Source organism: Dendrobates tinctorius, unplaced genomic scaffold (assembly GCF_039654945.1).
Source record: "Dendrobates tinctorius isolate UK_male_01 unplaced genomic scaffold, ASM3965494v1 ptg000334l, whole genome shotgun sequence".
Lineage (NCBI taxonomy): Eukaryota > Metazoa > Chordata > Amphibia > Anura > Dendrobatidae > Dendrobates > Dendrobates tinctorius.
This window is the reverse complement of record NW_027362000.1, coordinates 585001-605817: the sequence shown is the minus strand read 5'-3', so window position 1 is coordinate 605817 and position 20817 is coordinate 585001. Positions and strand designations below refer to the sequence as shown.

The following is a 20817-nucleotide window of genomic DNA, read 5'->3' as shown; positions in this document are numbered from 1 at the left end:
CATGGTTAACAAAAAAAAACGCATGTGCAAAAAAACGCATACATAAGCATGCCAATGCGCACATATGCGCACCCATAGACTTATATTGGGTGTCTTGCTGTAAAAAAACGCATTGCGCGCGCATGCGTTTTTTTGAGGCAAGTCGGACGCACAAAAAATGCAACAGGTTGCATTTTGTGCGCCCGAGCGCATACCACAAAAAAACGCATGCGCGGTAAAACGCGTACAAACGCATGTGTATGCGCACATAAGCGCATCCCATGCAAAGTATAGGAAAAAAAAACGCATGCGCTATTTAGCGCTAAATTACCGCGAAAAAAAACGCAAATGTGAAACCAGCCTTAAAGGGTTATGCCATCCTCATAAATGGCCATTGTCAGATAATGCTTTTGCAATTTACTGTTTAATAAAATTTTCAGCCGTTCTTGAAATAATAACACTTTTTTCTTTTGTTTACAGCTCGTTGCCTTGGAGACCGACCACCGCTGCTAGACAGCAGAACATACAGAGTGTTTACAAGCTCTTTTCTATTGGGCTTGTAAGCGCTGTTTTGAAGCTGGCCAGAATTTCTAGAGCGCGCCAGCACTTCTCTATTGTAAGGATAGCTAAGCAAAGTCGCCAACATGGCTCATGTAGAGAACTGGGTGCAGTGGGGATCACACTGGCAGACGTTAACTCATAGTCGGCACCTATCACAAACTACTGTTTAATTTCAATATATATATTTTTTGTTGAGTATTGAAAAAAAACTTTTTTTTTCTTTACTGTTCACATTTCGCACCAAATAACCTGTTGAATGATAGTCGCCGGGTTATTATAGTTATTTTTTTCTTACATGTATGTAAGAAAGTTTATTTTAGGTGGAAAAAACAGAGGTTTTTTTTCATCTTTTCATGTCATTGTGACTTTTTACATTCTATTAGTTTTTATTTTTTTATTTTAATTGCACTTTTGTATGCATATATAATTTTTCCCTAAAGATCTCTGGGGAACATTTTTTAAATTACCGTACTTTATTGATCATTTCTTTGCACTGTAACTGGGACATCCGGAAGAGCCATGATTACAAGGGAGCTTGTACTCCCCCTTAAAAATGCATTTTTTATTCTTGATGTTACTTCCTTGTACTCCAATACTGAGCATGATTTGGAAGTTAAGGTTATGGAGTATTTTTATGTCAGTACAGTTTGGTTCCGGACGATTGGAGGAGCTTTATATTAAAAGGGATTGAATTTATACTCAAAAATAAAAATGTTTGCGTTCAAGGATGTGACCTATAAAAAGTTGAGGGGATGCGCCATGGGCACAACATTCACCCCTAGTAACGCAAATTTATTTGTTTTGAGTCCCTTCACATTGAGAGGTGAGTCTAAATAGTATAAGGGCTGAGGAACGTCAAATGTGTAGAAGGAAAACTGGAGTTGATAGATTTAAATATAGTTTTGTTAAAATGTTTGCGTTCAAGGATGTGACCTATCAAAAGTTGAGGGGATGCGCCATGGGCACAACATTCACCCCTTGTAATGCAAATTTGTTTGCTTTGAGTCCCTTCACATTGAGAGGTGTGTCTAAATAGTATAAGGACTGAGGAACATCAAATGTGTAGAAGGAAATCTGGAGTTGATAGATTTAAATATAGTTTTGTTAATATCTTTAATAGTTCACATGGGAACATTAGAGGGATCCTCAATAAATACTGGTCGATTTTGAAGAATGACCTGGTTTTATCCAAGGTCATACCAAAAAACCCTAATATAGATTTTTTTTTAGGAGAAATAGAAATTTTAAAAATCATATAGCACCAAGTCACATTTATATATATATAATTTATTTTTTTTTTTACCTATGTGAAAGATCAATTATCTCTATTTCCAGAACTAGTGGGTATCTACCGGTATGGGGAGCCAAGCGCCAATGCTGCGCAATGGTCAAGCATGGTTGTGGTCAAGCTTCTAATAGTGATATTTCTTCCATCAATCAGTTTTTAAATTGTAATATATCCTGTGTGGTTTTTCTACTTGAATGCAGTTGTAAGCTGCAATACGTAGGTCGTACTATACAATCAGTAGAATGAATAAACACAGGTCGAATATTAGGAATGGAGTAATGAATCACAGCCTCTATAGGCATTATTGTATTGTAATGAACACCAAAAAAATCCCATTCATTTATGGCTAACATTGTTGGAGCAAATTCTGGAAAAAGTCCCGGACAGGATTCAGAACTTCATGAAGTGCGGGGTCCGTGCACAAACAGTAGATGTTCGGTACGGACGCCAAACTTTACTTTTCGGGTTCGCCCATCTCTATTAATGACCAATTCTGTTATATGCTGGACATGTATTTTTGCATTTGACTGCAGTTTTTTCCAAGTGTGTGAATAAACAGTGCACACAACCCATGTAGAATAATAGCAATTTATAGTGTATTGGCAAGAAGCGTCATGTTATTATTTCCACTATGATCCGTGAAGTCCCATGTAAGTCCTTATCTGGTAAGGACTTTACATAATATCAAATCTGGATCAACATGTGACAAAAACATAAAGTCCATAAAGCAAAGTCTGGTGGAAGCCTCTGGCAGTGAAGCGTCGTGGCCCGTAAAGGAGAACGCCATTGTACACATGGCAATAAATATTAGATTTTGTGTAGGAGCTTGTAGGGAAATCTCGGCTTCTTCGGAGAAAAATGAAAAAATTCGGATAACTTGAGACAATAAAATGACACAAAGCTTTGCAAAATCTTTGGCAAAAGAGCAAAAAAAAAAAAAAAATCAATCTGGATGTGAAATGAAGTGACAGGAAAATATCCCAGGCCAAGACACGGGCGGTTATGGCGAGATCAACTGCACAGGCCGTAAAGCTGAACGGCAGGTTCTGTTCTCTGCCTTTGTGTCCGGAGCTCGAGATCCAGATGTCTTTTTGAGGAGTCTCAGCCAGGAGCTGTCTTCAGGATTTACCATCCTACATGTGCCAGAGAAGAGAGAAGGAACCATCCTGGGAAGGGGGCGAGCGCCACCGCACATCACTCCTGGGGGAAGACAGAATGGTATAGGGTTATATAGAGGGTTCTATCTATCTGGGGAAACACTGACATATATATTAGACAGACAGATCTATCTAGTATCTATCTATCTATCTATCTATTATCTATCTATCTATTATCATCTATCAACTATCTATCTATCTATTATCTATCTATCTATCTATCTATTATCTATCTATTATCATCTATCTATCTATCTATCTATCATCTATCAACTATCTATTATCTATCTATCTATTATCATCTATCAACTATCTATTATCTATCTATCTATTATCATCTATCAACTATTATCTATCTATCTATTATCAGCTATCTATCTATCTATCTATATATCTATCTATCTATTATCTATCATCTGTCTATCTATCGTCAATCTATTATCTATCTATCTATCCTTTATCTATCTATCTATCTATCTATCTATCTATCCTCTATCTATCTATCTATCTATCCTTCATCAATCTATCTATCCTCTATCTATTGTCTATCTATCTATCTATCTATCGTCTATCTATTATCTATCTATTATCTATCATCTGTCTACCTATCTATTATCTATCTATCTATTATCTATATCTATCTATCTGTCATCTATCTATCTATCTATCTATCTATCTACTATCTATCATCTATCTATCATCTATCTATCTATTATTTATCTATCTATTATCTATCTATCCATTATCTATCTATCCTCTATCTATCTATCTACCTATCTATTTATCCATCTACCGTATCTATCCGCTATCTATTATTTTCCTCTCTGCCTATCTATTTACCTAGTGTAAGGCCAAGACAACTACAACCTTGTATCCTCATAAAAGTGACATGTAAATGCAATTTCCTCCTATTTTCATGGCACCATATGAGCTTTTTTTCTCTACAGTCTCAGAAATCTCGTCTCGCAGAGATTAAACAACTACGGTAATTTGAAGTTCAGGATCCTCATCTACTCGCCAAAGCAGACAGGTCCTACAAGGAACTTCTTTCTGGAGGACTCAGATCGTCCATGGATTACATGGACAAAGCAAACCTATCTATGAGAACTGTGTCATGCCAGATTTCCCCTGTGGTGGCGCTGCTGGGGAACTGAACACTTTCTGTCGGAGGATCCAGCACACTGTGATCGGCTGATTACATGGGTGCGGTGAGCCCCTTTATTTCCTGACATTCCCTCCATGTCTTTATTTTTTGGTCACCGATTCTCCTACAATTTTTGGTCGAGATCTCGGAGCAGCTGATGACGAGGATTGTGCGGAGGAAGCAAGACGCCTGAAATGTAATATGAAGGGCGGCTGGTGCGGTGTGATCCCAGCGTGTCCTTCTGGGCCTTGGACTAATCATCCATCTCCTGCTGTGAGGTGATGGCGGAGAAGCAACAAGCTTTAAATAGATGTGAAGGAAATCAGCCAAAGGAAAACCTAAAATGTCCCTTTCTCCTCAAGGCCAAGCGCACTGATGGCTTTACTGTGAATTAAACCACCAAACCCATAATTTCCAAAAAATACAACCAACACCCATGTAAAAGATTAAAACAGCAGTAAAAAAAGCAAAAACAAAACAAATACATAGCACTGCCATAAAATCTACCGTACTTTCCCATATTCTCCATAGAGGTCCCTAACAGGGTTGTCCACTACTTGGACAACCCCTTTTTAAAAGAAAACTGTTACCAGGATTTTTGCCACCTAATCTGAGAGCAGCATGATATAGAGATAGAGACCCTGATTCCAGTGATGTGTCACTCACTGGGTTGCCTGTTGTAGTTTTGATAAAATCACTGTTTTATTAGCAGGAGATTATTCCTAGAGGACTAGTAAACCTGCTGCCATGTAGTCCTCCTCATTCATGACTCTGCATAACCCCGCCCCCACCACTGATTGGCAGTGGTGCACAGGAAGCTCCCAATCAGTGGTGTGGGCGGGATTATACAGAGCTCAGCATTCAGAGATCTGCAGCAGATAAAACAGGGATTTTATCAAAACTGCAGCAAGCAGCTCAGTGACACATCACTGGAATCATGACCCCCTACATTACTCTGCTCTCAGGGGGGGTTAGCAAAAAGAAAGTGGTACAGTAGATAACCTTTAAATGAAACAGGCCCCTATAGAAAATAAAAACAGCTTATACTCACCACCCAGACCAATGGCATTCCAACAATGTCAGTACCACGTCTGCTGCCACTCACGTGACACTGTTAAGAGGCAGGTGTCCTGTTCAGGGGTCTTATAAAGTAGTTGAAGCCGTTTAGACCTACCATGGATCAGCATCATCTCCACCGGAAAACACAGAATCCAGAGAAATAATCGCCCAGCGCTACTTCTATATGACAAACAGACATCCAACCAGGGTTTCGCCCTTCCGGCTTCATCAAGAGCATGATGGTCTTAGAGCTCTTGACAAAGCTGGACGTGCAAAACCCTTGGTTGGACAAAATAGGTGTGCTGTTTTATAAACTGATAAATGATCTTGAAGCGCTGCTTCATCGATGGGAATGAAACATGTTGAGGCTGATGAATCAATTCTCACTGTTCTACTCTATGGTTAGATGTCTGTCCTATAGAAGGACTATGGAGGATTATTCCCCTCATGGAGGAGCTGATTCTAATTCATGGTGGTTCAAATGGAGACATTTATCTTATGAGACTTCTGAACATACTCCTGACTCTGATTGTGAGTGGATGCTGAATCTGTGACACCTTATGTTTTGAGTGGTCCGATATTGTATTTATTGCTGCAGCCGGTTAGCAGCTGCTCATGCCTTCCCCAGACATCTGAAGATCACTATAAGAAATAGGGGCGGGGCTTCTTCAGATCTACAGCAACTGGGGCGTGGCTTTGTCGCTTAACAGGAAGTGGAAGTGTTGCATTGTCTCTCTACAGGAAATGGGGTGGGGCTTATTCAGGTCTACAGCAATTGGGGGCATGGCTTTGTCGCTTTACAGGAAGTGGAAGTGTTGCATTGTCTCTCTAGAGGAAAGAGGCAGGACTTTTTATTTACAGTGACTTGGGGCATGGCTTTTTACCTAGTGACTTGAGGCGTGGCTTTTTTACCAACAGTGACTGGAGGCGTGGCTTTTTACCTACAGTGACTGGAGGCATGGCTTTTTACCTACAGTGACTGGAGGCGTGGCTTTTTACCTGCAGTGACTTGAGGCATGGCTTTTTTACCAACAGTGACTGGAGGCGTGGCTTTTTACCTACAGTGACTGGAGGCGTGGCTTTTTACCTACATTGGCTGGAGGCATGGCTTTTTACCTACAGTGACTGGAGGCGTGGCTTTTTTACCAACAGTGACTGGAGGCGTGGCTTTTTACCTACAATGTCTGGAGGCGTGGCTTTTTTTACCAACAGTGACTGGAGGCGTGGCTTTTTACTTTACCTACAGTGACTGGAGGCGTTCCTTTTTAGCTACAGTGAATGGAGGCATGGCTTTTTACCTGCAGTGCCTGGAGACGTGGATTTTTTACCAACAGTGACTGGAGGTGTGGCTTTTTACCTACAGTGACTGGAGGTGTGACTTTTTACCAACAGTGACTGGAGGCGTGGCTTTTTATCCACAGTGACTGGAGGCGTGGCTTTTTACTTACAGTGACTGGAGGCGTGGCTTTTTATCCAGTGACTGGAGGCGTGGCTTTGTCATTTTACAGGACGTGTTAATGGGGCATTGTTTCTCTAGAGGAAATGGGGGTGGGGCTTTTGTCACTTTACAGGAAGTTGGAGCAAGGCTTAGTCTCTCTGCTCCTGCACTTCTTCCTGTCAAACTGCATAACGGCATAACAGACGGGCGGCTTTCAGTTCAGGGCAGGCGGCTTGGACAATAGCAAGAGCCATGCTTGGTGGGAGGGGAGGCCAAGATAGTTCCAGCACATACCGTACTGGCAGAATATTTTTAAAGAGGAACTGCCCACTGAAAAAGAGTGGATCATAAGTTATAGGGTATGAGAATCAAGACAGTTGCTGGACATATGAGACTGAGGACAGTAATTGGTGGTGACAGTATGCCTGTAACTAATCGATTGTTTGAGTGCTGAACCATCAGGGGAAAAGAGAATTACGGTAAATAAAATACAATTACCCTGTGCATGATCCCCCAAAATGTATTTTTCACTATGTAGGAGTATACCAGTGTCCATCATACAGACACTGTTTATAATGTTTATAATGTTTTTTTGATCTATAATTATTTTGTTTTTATTTATATTTTACAGTTTTAATTATATTTTATCACAAAATGCCATGAAGAAAAAAGTGTATTGCCTGCAGTTACCAGCAGGGGGTGCTGTCTACTATCCATCATTTTCATCAGTTTCTTGAATTCAGTATCATGGCTGTTTACTGTTTGTAGCGCTAGTAACAGCCAACAGAGACGTAACCTCAAGCTCCTCGGCTCCAACGAAAAATCTGCAACAGCCGCCCTCTGCCAAGTACCGTTTATAATAATGGTGTCTTCTCGTGTGGCAGACTGCCCTCTGGGGCCCCTTTTTGCACCAGGGTTGGGAGTTATTCCTCCTTCTATAACCCCTAAAGCCATAACTCTATATACCCTGCTGTTAATGGAGAAATGATGCGAAAGGATTGGGATTTAGATAGGCTGGGGTAGACTTCACTATAATTTACGACAAAGTCCTGAAAAAGTTACAGTAAATCCGTTAGGTCGTAAGAGCACTTTCCTCTTTTCACTTTTCTAAAAAAAAAAAAAAGGAAAAAGTGCAGAAGAAAAAGTATGAGAAACAAAAATATTTGTTGTTGTTGCATGCCACTGCCACTAGGGGAGCCAAATGTATACCGAGTTATAAAGCTCAGCTGTAAAGTGCTCCCCCCAGTGGTGGCTCTACGTAAAATTATTATGTAAACAAAGACAGGAAGCAGTGTAGTTGGGTGCCCTCTCTCGCCAGGGGACCCATAGTCACATGGTCTACGGCAGATCAAGAAGAAGATGTATTTGAAGAAATAATTTTTAGGAGATAAATGTAGGAGCCCACCAGCGGTCGTGACAACAGGGGTCCCAAAGTCCCAAAGAGTAGGTGAGAATTTAAGTTTTATTTGCTTAGTTTTTTAATTTTCACCCCTTCTTCACGACAATTGCGGCAGTTTCGATTTGGATTGAATTTTTTCACATCGAAACAAAATTTGTCAAATTTGCGCAAATTTGACCAAAATTGAATTTTGGGAGTCGCTGATGTCTAGTAGCGGGCGAGCCTGAGCACTCCTTTTCTGTGATAACTTTTTGCTCATTTTTTTTTGCTTGTAACGTCCTGTACATAGAATGCGTTGCATCTCTGCATCTGCTGCTCCTGTCTGTCATGTTTCATCCCCGTCATCATTCCAGATCCCGCACGTCCGTCTCGCTCATTTGGCTCTGCTTCTTGGAGCGACAGCCTGGTCTTGAGGGAGGTATACACAATATTTGGATTGTCAACCAGCGCCACGAGTGACAGCTCGTCTCAATGGTGCCAATTTGTAGACAGCTGCATCTGTTTTGTGTTCGGGCAGCTGAGTGCTGGAGACGGCAGAGTCACAGGCAAGCAGCCTTCCAGCTGCCAGCGATCTGCAGGTTGATCATCTCTGCCCCAGGCAATATGCTCTAGCATTTACTCATTTATTTCTCAATGGGGAATTCTGAGTTATTACAGGGGGTGGTCACGGACTGCACACTGATGCCATGATTTTCACGGACCCGTGGACTTAGGTAATTTTAATTGGTGACTAAAAATAGACATCTCCCCATGATTTCTTGCAGACTCGCGGTCTGCAAAAAACACAGACATGTGAACGGCTCCAAAAATGATAATGGGTACAAGTTCTACCGCAGACCCATGGGCTCGCCTACCAAGAACCACTGAATCCAACTATGGTAGATCACTGAACTCAAGGTCCACTTTAGTCAGCTCCTGAGGAACGCTGAACTTATTTACTGAGAACCCTTAAACCAAATTATTATCCCTAAGGTCTGCTAATGTAGACAGACATCAGATACTGACCTCTGAGTCTATCGAAGATACCAAAGTTCAGCCACTATGAAAGAATCAAAGACCACTGAACTTATCTACTGTGTACCCCAGAGCTCACCTACCAAAAGACTCTAAATCCAACTATGCCCAGACATCTAAACTGTAAGCTTTAGTCAGCTACTTACTACCACTGAGCTCCGCTATGGACCACTAAGCTCATGTCCTCCATCCTTAAACTCAGTTACTCCAGACCTTTGGACTTATCTACTAAGGCCCCAGAACTCAACTGAGATGAACCTTTGAGCTCAAACCTCTAACAGCAACTATGGCAGAACTCTAAACTGAAAATTTTAGTCAGCTGCAGATGACCTGAACCAAATTACGCTAGACCTCGCTGAAATCTAGGACCCCTTTAGTCAGCTACTGATGACCTCTAAACTAAGCTATGGACTGGTAAGCTGAGATCCTCATCCAGTTAGTTCAACTACTTAGGACCTCTTAATTTACCTACTAAGAAATCCTGAATTCAACTATTGTGGAGCCATGAGTTCACTAAACAACAACCCCTGAACCAAATTATGCTAGACCTTTCTGAACATTGGGACCCATTTAGTCAGTTATTGAAGACCTATAGTCTTCAGCTATGGTCTACTGAGCCTTGGTCCTCACACACTGAATTTAGCTATTTAGGATCTCTGAAACTTATCTACTAAGGACACCTGAATCCAACTATGGTGGAGTTCTGCCCTAACCCTACAAAAACCACTTAACTAAACTATGCTTGACCTCCCTGAACTATAGCATCCATTTACTCAGATACTGAGGTCTTCTGAACTTATCTACTAAGGATTTCTAAATCCATCTATTGTGCACCTTTAAGCTCAGCTACTGTGGATTCCAGATAACATGGACCTCTGAACTCAGCTACCAAAGATCCCATAGCTCAGCTACTGAAGACCCATGATCTCAGTTATTTAGGACCTCTTATTTCCTGAGGTCTCCTAAGTCCTGCTAGGAAGAACTCTTGAGCTTTGCTAGTAAGGATCTCTGAACTGAATTACTGAGGACCCTTGAACTCTGCTACTGTAGACCCTTGAGCTCTGATACTGAGGACCTCTAAAATTAACTGCTGTACAGCTGTGTACCCGACTAATTCACTCACCTGCGAGAAAGCTTTAGAGTTGCTCACTCTATATACACTTGTATGTGTACATGTGAAAAAGGCGCAATAGGGTCTTAACCAGGTAACAAATTGATAAAAGAATTGTAGAACCTTATAAGATTGTGTGAGACACAACAGCTAAAAAGCCTGGAATCCAGATTCAAGAGCTCCCTTTGAGAAGTTGTCCACTACTTGGGCAACTTCTTGTCATACCCCTCACTTGGCCCACGTGAAATAATAAAGCTTATACTCACCTCCTGTGCTGTTGCCATTCCCGCGTTGTTGACACTCATGGTCCCGGGGCTTCCGTGCTGTTGTGAAACGTTGTTGGCACCCAATCAGTGCTGGCGTCTCTGTCCCTGCCGCCTGTCGAATTGAGCATGAATAGGAAGTCCGAGATCAGCTGCAACATTGACTTCCTCTTCATGTTCGATTTGTCCAAAGGCGGAGAGCGTGTGTCACAACAAACGCTCGTGAGCCACGGGGGAGCGAGTGCCAACACTGCGGGAATGACGCCTAAACAGGAGGTGAGTATAAGCTTTATTATTTTATTGGGGCCAAATATTTTGATCAAGAAGAGGTTGTTCTAGTAGTGGACACCCCTTTAAAATATGTCAGAATAAAGTGCCGGGAGTGGAAGTTAATCTGAGCTCTCTGGAGTCACGACATACCAATAGTAAGGTAAAAATGTAGGTTTATTGTTGTTGCGTTCCAGAGTCCACCGACTACTTCTTCAGGACAACCATACATGAACAAGATGTGTAAGATCATATGTGATCCATTTGTCTTATAGTGATCTTGTGGAGCCCAGATTATAGACTATGTGAGTACATATTGTGATGATGAATGATTAATAAGTTCTAAGATGTAATAAAGGTGAGATTTCCCAAACTAATTCTAGATAAGTCAGTCTTCAAACTCAGATATGCAGAATGGCTAATCAATAAGTTACTTCCATTGTATGCCCTACATCTCCTGTATTATAAACTATTACGCTCTTCTTCGTGCTGCACCTTTAATTATTCTGCATCCATTGGCCTGTCAGCCCCAGCTGCTGTTTAACATAACTTTATCTTTGATCAAGTGTCTTATAAATCCCCTAAGATTTGTTGTAACTTCACTGGTTGTTTTTTCTGAAACGCGTGAGGATTAAAAGCTTACCATGTTATTTCTTTGGAGACTTAAAAAAAATGACTATACTCTACTGATCCGGTGGGACGTATGTCTAAATATTTATGAGGCAGGTTACATGTACTGTCCCCAAGTGTGTGCAAAGTCTGTTCCATGTCCAAAATTGTAGCTTTGATTTGAGGAAATTTACATCTTAACTGGAGAAAAGGTTTAGGAATTACAGCTCTTTAATATGTCGCTGCCTCTTTTTAAAGGGAGACAAATTAATTGGACAATTATCTCAAAAGCTCTTTAATGGACTGCATGGGCTTTTCCCTAGTTGATCCATCATCAATTAAGCAGGTAAAAGGTCTGGAGCTGATTCCAAGTGTGGCATTTGCATTTGGTAGCTGTTGTTGTGAACCCACAACATACAGTCAAAGGAGATCTTAATGAAAGAGAAACAGACCTTCATTAAGCTGAAAATAAGAAGAAATCTATCAGAGAGAAAGCAGAAATGTTAGTAGTGCCCAAATAAACAGTTTGGTACATTCTGAAAAAAAAAGCCTACACTGGTGATTCTTGGGAACTCAAAAAGGCCTTAAAATCCATGAAAGGCAACAGTGGTGGATACTCACAGAAAATCCCTTTCACAACATTCACCCAAGTGAAGAAGACTCTCCAGGAAGTAGGTGTTTCAGTATCTACGTCTACCATACAGAGAAGACTTCATGAGAGCAAAGACAGAGGGGTCAGCACAAGGTGGAAACAATCAACTTTAAAAATAGAAAAGTGAGACAACCTGCTCACATTCTCTTCCCTCTTCACTCCATGTCTACAATCCCCACCCCACAAACTTTCACACCCTCGCAGGAATCTTAAACACCTTGACCTACACTCATTCTCCGAATCCCTCCTCCCTCTTACAGATATAAGTTCCTTACACAATGCGGATGACGCTGCCGCTCTATATAACACCACAATAGCTGTAGCTTTGGAATCCGCTGCCCCACTTACACATACCAAAACTCGCAAAATCAACAGACAGCCCTGGCACACCAGCCTGACCAAAGAGCTGAGGCGAGCTTCCAGGGCTGCTGAGCGTAGATGGAAAAGATCCCACTCCAACGAGCATTTCATCGCATTCAAACAGTCCCTCACTACTTTCAAGACCACACTCGCCACAGCTAAACAAACCTACTTCTCATCTCTCATATCCTCCCTGTCTCACAACCCTAAACAGTTATTCAACACCTTCAATTCTCTCCTCCGCCCCCCAGCACCTCCTCCCTCCCCACTCATCTCAGCTGAAGACTTTGCCTCATTTTTCAAGCAGAAAATTGATAACACCAGGGACAGTTTTGGTCAACAACCCCCAGAGCCCTTCCTCCCGACTTCCCAGCCCTCCACCTTCAAAACCAACTTCTCCACCATTACAGAAGATCGACTCTCCACTCTACTCTCAAGATCACATCTCACCACCTGTGCACTCGACCCGATCCCATCCCACTTCATCCCAAACCTCACCACAGTCTTCATCCCAACCCTAACCCATCTCTTCAACCTATCACTAACAACTGGTGTTTTCCCCTCAAGCTTTAAACATGCCTCCATCACACCTATCCTCAAAAAGCCCTCTCTTGACCCATCCTCTGTATCTAGCTATCGCCCTATATCACTTCTCCCATACGCCTCCAAGCTACTGGAACAACACGTCTACCTTGAACTGTCCTCCCATCTCTCTTCTTGCTCCCTCTTCGACCGCTTACAATCTGGCTTCCGGTCACACCACTCCACTGAAACTGCCCTTACTAAGGTCACCAATGACCTCTTAACTGCCAAGAGCAAGCGACACTACTCTGTCCTCCTCCTCCTGGACCTGTCGGCTGCCTTTGACACAGTGGACCATTCCCTATTATTACAGACCCTCTCATCCCTCGGCATCACAGACTTGGCCCTCTCCTGGATCTCATCATACCTAACAGACCGGACATTCAGCGTCTCCCACTCACACACCACCTCCTCACCTCGCCCCCTATCTGTCGGAGTCCCACAAGGTTCAGTCCTAGGGCCCCTGCTGTTCTCTATTTACACCTTTGGCCTGGGACAGCTCATAGAATCTCATGGCTTTCAGTATCATCTTTATGCTGATGACACACAGATCTACATCTCTGGACCAGATATCACCTCCCTACTAACCAGAATCCCTCAATGTCTGTCCACTATTTCATCCTTCTTCTCCACTAGATATCTGAAACTCAACATGGACAAAACAGAATTCATCATCTTTCCCCCATCTCACGTGACCCCCCCTACGAACCTATCAATTACAGTAAATGACTGCCCACTCTCCCCAGTCCCACAAGCTCGCTGCCTCGGAGTAATCCTTGATGCTGATCTCTCCTTCAAACCACATATCCAAACCCTTTCCACTTCCTGCCGACTTCAACTCAAAAATATTTCACGCATCCGTTCATTCCTCACCCAAGAATCTGCAAAAACCCTAGTCCATGCCCTCATCATCTCTCGCCTTGACTACTGCAACCTCATGCTCTGCGGCCTCCCCTCAAACACTCTCGCATCCCTCCAATCTATTCTAAACTCTGCTGCCCGACTAATCCACCTGTCCCCCCGCTATTCCCCAGCTTCTCCCCTCTGTCAATCCCTTCACTGGCTCCCAATTGCCCAGAGACTCCATTACAAAACCCTAACCATGACATACAAAGCCATCCACAACTTGTCTCCTCCATACATCTGTGACCTCGTCTCCCGGTACTTTCCTGCACGCAACCTCCGATCCTCACAAGATCTCCTTCTCTACTCCCCTCTTATCTCCTCTTCCCACAATCGCATACAAGATTTCTCTCGTGCATCACCCCTACTCTGGAACTCTCTACCACAACATATCAGACTCTCACCTACCATCGAAACCTTCAAAAAGAGCCTGAAGACCCACCTCTTCCGACAAGCCTATAACCTGCAGTAACCACCGATCGACCAAACCGCTGCACGACCAGCTCTACCCTCGCCTACTGTATTATCACCCATCCCTTGAAGATTGTGAGCCCTCGCGGGCAGGGTCCTCTCTCCTCCTGTACCAGTTATGACTTGTATTGTTTAAGATTATTGTACTTGTTTTTATGTATACCCCCCTCACATGTAAAGCGCCATGGAATAAATGGCGCTATAACAATAAATAATAATAAGAATAATTAGACTTGGCCAAAAAACATCTAAAGAAGCCGCCCAGTTCTGGAAAATGAAAAACGTGGCCATCAGCAAAGCTATGGGCCGAGTGACATATGTATTGGTTTGTAGGGCAAGCAGGGGTTAAAATAAATATGGGAAGAAGCGTGGGCTCTGTGGGGGTCAAAAGTTTAGAGGGGTTGGACGATAAGGGGGGATGATTACAGTTGAGCAGGGTTTATATGTCTGAGAAGGGGTGGGAGCTAACAGTCGGTACGAGGCACCAAGAGCAAAGGTTCCCCCATCCAACCCTTTGATTTAGGGGTTCGAGTAAGGTAAATTTGGCGAGCGGTGGTGAGGGGGTTCTTGGAGTTGGTGACAAAATTGTGGTGGAGGTTGTACATCAGGTGGATGGTAACCTCCCTTTGATGTTTGGATTTTGGTTCATTGCCTGGCAGAGTTTGGGACTCTACAGGGTGGGGTTCCTGGGAGTCGATGTTATGGAAAAGGTGGTCGCGGCTGGGGGTAATGCTGGATGGATAATTATTATCAGCTGGTTTCCGCCAGGGTTAGGAGCTCCAAGAACCTCCTTACTAAAAGTTATTTATTGTAATGTTTGTTAATAAAAAGCCGATTTGGCCAATTTATCCAAAGAAAAAGGTGTTACGAGTGTTCATTTGGAAGGGGGATGTTAAATGGGAGCGGTGTTGTAAAAGGGTGGGGTTGGTGTAAAAGGGGGACAGTTGGAAGCTAGCCTCTACAATACCACAGTGAAGCAAAACTAAGATGAACATGTACCAGAATGATGAGAAGAAGAAAGTATGGAAAAGGTTTGGAACGGCTCATGGTCCAAAGCACAGCACACCCCCTGTAACACATGGTGGAGGCCGTGTGATGGCGCGGGAAAGCATGGCTACCAATGGCACCAAGTCACTTGTCATAGATGATGATGTGACTGAAGACAGAAGCAGCCGGAAGAATTCTGGAGTCTACAGAGCGATACTTTCTGCTCAGATTCAACCAAATGCAGCCAGGATGATTGGACGGCGCTTCACAATACAGATGGACAATGGCCCAAAATATACTGCAAATGCAAAGAAGCAGAATATTCTGCAATGGTGGTGTCATCACCAGATCTCAACCCCATCCAGCAGCATTTCACAGGCTTATGTCATAACTTAAAACAGAAGAACTCACAAACAAGCAACAACTGAACTCAGCTGCAGTAAAGGCCTGGCAAAGCATCACAAAGGAGGAAACCCGGCGTTTGGTGACGTCCATGGCTTCCATATTCCAGGCAGTCATTGCCAGCAAAGGATTCTCTACAAATTATTAAAAATGAACATTTTATTTATATATGCTTTGTATAAAAATGGCTGCAATTCCAATGTACAAGAATATACAGTAACTACTATAATAGTGCCCCTATGTACAAGAATATAACTACTATAATACTGCCCCTATATAAAAGAATATAACTACTATAATACTGCTCCTATGTACAAGAATATAAGTACTATAATACTCTCCATATGTACAAGAATATAAGTACTATAATATTGTCCCCTATGTACAAGAATATAACTACTATAATACTGCCCCTATATAAAAGAATATAACTACTATAATACTGCTCCTATGTACAAGAATATAACTACTATAATACTCTCCCTATGTACAAGAATATAAGTACTATAATATTGTCCCCTATGTACAAGAATATAACTACTATAATACTGTCCCCATGTACAAGAATATAAGTACTATAATATTGCTCCTATGTACAAGAATATAACTACTATAATACTGTCCCCTATGTACAAGAATAAAACTACTATAATACTGCTCCTCTGTACAAGAATATAACTACTATAATACTGCCCCTATGTATAAGAATATAACCACTATAATACTGCCCCTATGTACAAGAATATAGCTACTATAATACTGCCCCTATGTACAAGAATATAACTACTATAATACTGCCCCTATGTACAAGAATATAACTACTATAATACTGTCCCTATGTACAAGAATATAACTACTATAATACTGTTCCCTATGTACAAGAATAAAACTACTATAATACTGCTCCTCTGTACAAGAATATAACTGCTATAATACTGCCCCTATGTACAAGAATATAACCACTATAATACTGCCCCTATGTACAAGAATATAACTACTATAATACTGCCCCTATGTACAAGAATATAACCACTATAATACTGCCCCTATGTACAAGAATATAACTACTATAATACTGCCCCTATGTACAAGAAAATAACTACTATAATACTGCCCCTATGTACAAGAATATAACTACTATAATACTGTCCCTATGTACAAGAATATAACTACTATAATACTGTCCCCTATGTACAAGAATAAAACTACTATAATACTGCTCCTCTGTACAAGAATATAACTACTATAATACTGCCCCTATGTACAAGAATATAACTACTATAATACTGCCCCTATGTACAAGAAAATAACTACTATAATACTGCCCCTATGTACAAGAATATAACTACTATAATACTGTCCCTATGTACAAGAATATAACTACTATAATACTGTCCCCTATGTACAAGAATAAAACTACTATAATACTGCTCCTCTGTACAAGAATATAACTACTATAATACTGCTCCTCTGTGCAAGAATATAACTACTATAACACTGCCCACTATGTACAAGAATATAACTACTATAATACTGCCCCTATGTACAAGAATATAACTACTATAATACTGCCCCTATATACAAGAATATAACTGCAGTGTGATTCCTATAAGTGTGCTCTAGAAGTGTGAAGATTAATTTAAGAATTAAAACCAGAAGGATGTATACAGACTGTGCCCTGCTACCTGCCACCATCGCACTCTAACAAGCATCTCTATTCTTCTGATAGGTATGTTCATCCACCCAGCTCTCCTGCTGTCTCTGTCTATGAAGGGCACACAGTGCATCACCCAGCTTTGCACATAGACTTGCCTCTGCACCTAGCATTCACATGGTATGTTCATCCACCCAGCTCTCCTGCTGTCTGTCTATGAAGGGCACACAGTGCATCACCCAGTTTTGCACATAGACTTGCCTCTGCACCTAGCATTCACATGGTATGCCTTTCAGCTAACCCCAGCTTACCCCAGTGTTATTTATGACCTTGTTTACTCTGGCTTGATCATATGCATCTGGTCCACTCTTAATTGTCTGACCAAGAAGAGCAGAGACCACTCCTCTCTGCTTCACACCTGACTGCACTTAGTTGTACATATATTGCAGAGCACAAGTCTGCATAAAGACTTCAGTCTGCAGTGTGATTCCTATAAGTGTTCTAGAAGTGTGAAAGATTAATTTAAGAATTAAAACCAGAATTGAACCAGAAGGGAACTGAAGGTAACTGTACACAGCCACTGTAAACAATGTTTCTGTTTGTTTTCACTTTCACCCCTATAATCCTTCACTTTCTGCTAATTCATCTCTTCTTCAATCCTCCCCATCCACCTCACCTCCGCCTCAAAACTGTTCCTTACCATACAATCCTCTGTCTCCAAACACAGACAGCCCCCTCATGCCCTCTCCTGCTCCCACCTGCTTACACTTTCTCTGCTCCTTCTCACTGCTGGTGATATCTCTCCAAATCCTGGTCCTCCTCACCACATTCCCACAGTCATTTCTACCTCCCATCCACGCTCTATCACAACCTTCCGTAACCACTCCAACCTTATACCCATTCACCCAGCCTTCGCTTCCCCATTCCCACTAATAGGAGCTCTGTGGAACGCTCGCTCTGTCTGCAACAAGCTTTCCTACATCCATGATCTTTTTGTTACTACCAAACTTTCCTTCCTCCTTCCAACCTGGCTCACCCCTTCTGACACAGCCTCTCCTGTTGCTCTTTCGTATGGCGGCTTCCACCTTTCTCACACCCCCCGCCCCAGCAGCAAACATGGCGGAGGAGTTGGTTTTCTCCTGTCAGATACCTGCTCCTTCACCCCAATCCCACTGCCACCCTCTGTTACCCTCCCTTCCTTTGAGGTGCTCTCTGTGCGCATCTACTCCCCCTCCAACCGGCTGTCATCTACCACCCCCCAGGGCCAGCCACCACCTTCTTTGACCACTTCACCACCTGGTTATTTCATTTCCTTTCCACGGACATCCCTACTATCATCATGGGCGACTTCAACATCCCCATTGACACTTCCCTCTCAGCTGCCACTAAACTCCTATCTCTCACTTCCTCCTTTGGCCTCACTCAATGGTCTTCTACAGCCACCCACAAAGATGGCCACACACTGGACCTCATCTTCACCCGCCTCTGCTCCCTATCTAACCTCTCTAACTCACCTCTTCCTCTCTCTGACCACAACCTTCTCACATTCTCTTCCCTCTTCACTCCATGTCTACAATCCCCACCCCACAAACTTTCACCCCCTCGCAGGAATCTTAAACACCTTGACCTACACTTATTCTCTGAATCCCTCTTCCCTCTTACAGATATAAGTTCCTTACACAATGCGGATGACGCTGCCGCTCTATATAACACCACAATAGCTGTAGCTTTGGAATCTGCTGCCTCACTTACACATACCAAAACTCGCAAAATCAACAGACAGCCCTGGCACACCAGCCTGACCAAAGAGCTGAGGCGAGCTTCCAGTGCTGCTGAGCGCAGATGGAAAAGATTCCACTCCAACGAGCACTTCATTGCATTCAAACAGTCCCTCACTACTTTCAAGACCACACTCGCCACAGCTAAACAAACCTACTTCTCATCTCTTATATCCTCCCTGTCTCACAACCCTAAACAGTTATTCAACACCTTCAATTCTCTCCTCCGCCCCCCAGCACCTCCTCCCTCCCCACTCATCTCAGCTGAAGACTTTGCCTCATTTTTCAAGCAGAAGATTGATAACATCAGAGACAGTTTTGGTCAACAACCCCCAGAGCCCTTCCTCCCGACTTTCCAGCCCTCCACCTTCAAAACCAACTTCTCCACCATTACAGAAGATCGACTCTCCATTCTACTCTCAAGATCACATCTCACCACCTGTGCACTTGACCCGATCCCATCCCACTTCATACCAAACCTCACCACAGTCTTCATCCCAACCCTAACCCATCTCTTCAACCTATCACTAACAACTGGTGTTTTCCCCTCAAGCTTTAAACATGCCTCCATCATACCTATCCTCAAAAAGCCCTCTCTTAACCCATCCTCTGTATCTAGCTATCGCCCTATATCACTTCTCCCCTATGCCTCCAAGCTCCTGGAACAACACGTCTACCTTGAACTGTCCTCCCATCTCTCTTCTTGCTCCCTCTTCGACCGCTTACAATCTGGCTTCCGGTCACACCACTCCACTGAAACTGCCCTTACTAAGGTCACCAATGACCTCTTAACCGCCAAGAGCAAGCGACACTACTCTGTCCTCCTCCTCCTGGACCTGTCGGCTGCCTTTGACACAGTGGACCATTTCCTATTATTACAGACTCTCTCATCCCTCGGCATCACAGACTTGGCCCTATCCTGGATCTCATCATACCTAACAGACCGGACATTCAGCGTCTCCCACTCACACACCACCTCCTCACATCTGTCGGAGTCCCACAAGGTTCAGTCTTTGGGCCCCTGCTGTTCTCCATTTACACCTTTGGCCTGGGACAGCTCATAGAATCTCATGGCTTTCAGTATCATCTCTACGCTGATGACACACAGATCTACATCTCTGGACCAGATATCACCTCCCTACTAACCAGAATCCCTCAATGTCTGTCCACTATTTCATCCTTCTTCTCCGCTAGATTTCTGAAACTCAACATGGACAAAACAGAATTCATCATCTTTCCCCCATCTCACGTGACCCCCCCTACGAACCTATCAATTACAGTAAATGACTGCCCACTCTCCCCAGTCCCACAAGCTCGCTGCCTCGGAGTAATCCTTGACGCTGATCTCTCCTTCAAACCACTTATCCAAGCCCTTTCCACTTCCTGCCGACTTCAACTCAAAAATATTTCACGAATCCGTTCATTCCTCACCGAAGAATCTGCAAAAACCCTTGTCCATGTCCTCATCATCTCTCGCCTTGACTACTGCAACCTCCTGCTCTGTGGCCTCCCCTCAAACACTCTCGCACCCCTCCAATCTATTCTAAACTTTGCTGCCCGACTAATCCACCTGTCCCCCCGCTATTCCCCAGCTTCTCCCCTCTGTCAATCCCTTCACTGGCTCCCCATTGCCCAGAGACTCCATTACAAAACCCTAACCATGACATACAAACCCATCCACAACCTGTCTCCTCCATACATCTGTGACCTCGTCTCCCGGTACTTTCCTGCACGCAACC

General features: G+C 43.0%; 1 protein-coding gene across 1 annotated transcript in view; it reads right to left on the bottom strand.

The window, feature by feature from the left end:
* Nucleotides 1-2099: 2099 nt before the first annotated feature.
* Nucleotides 2100-20817, bottom strand: part of ATOH8 (atonal bHLH transcription factor 8) — a 69655-nt gene continuing 50937 nt past the window's right edge. Inside the window, exon 3 of the mRNA XM_073562063.1 lies at nt 2100-3028. Coding sequence (XP_073418164.1) covers nt 3023-3028 — 6 coding nt within the window. The 3' untranslated portion in view covers nt 2100-3022. The remainder of the gene's footprint in view (nt 3029-20817) is intronic.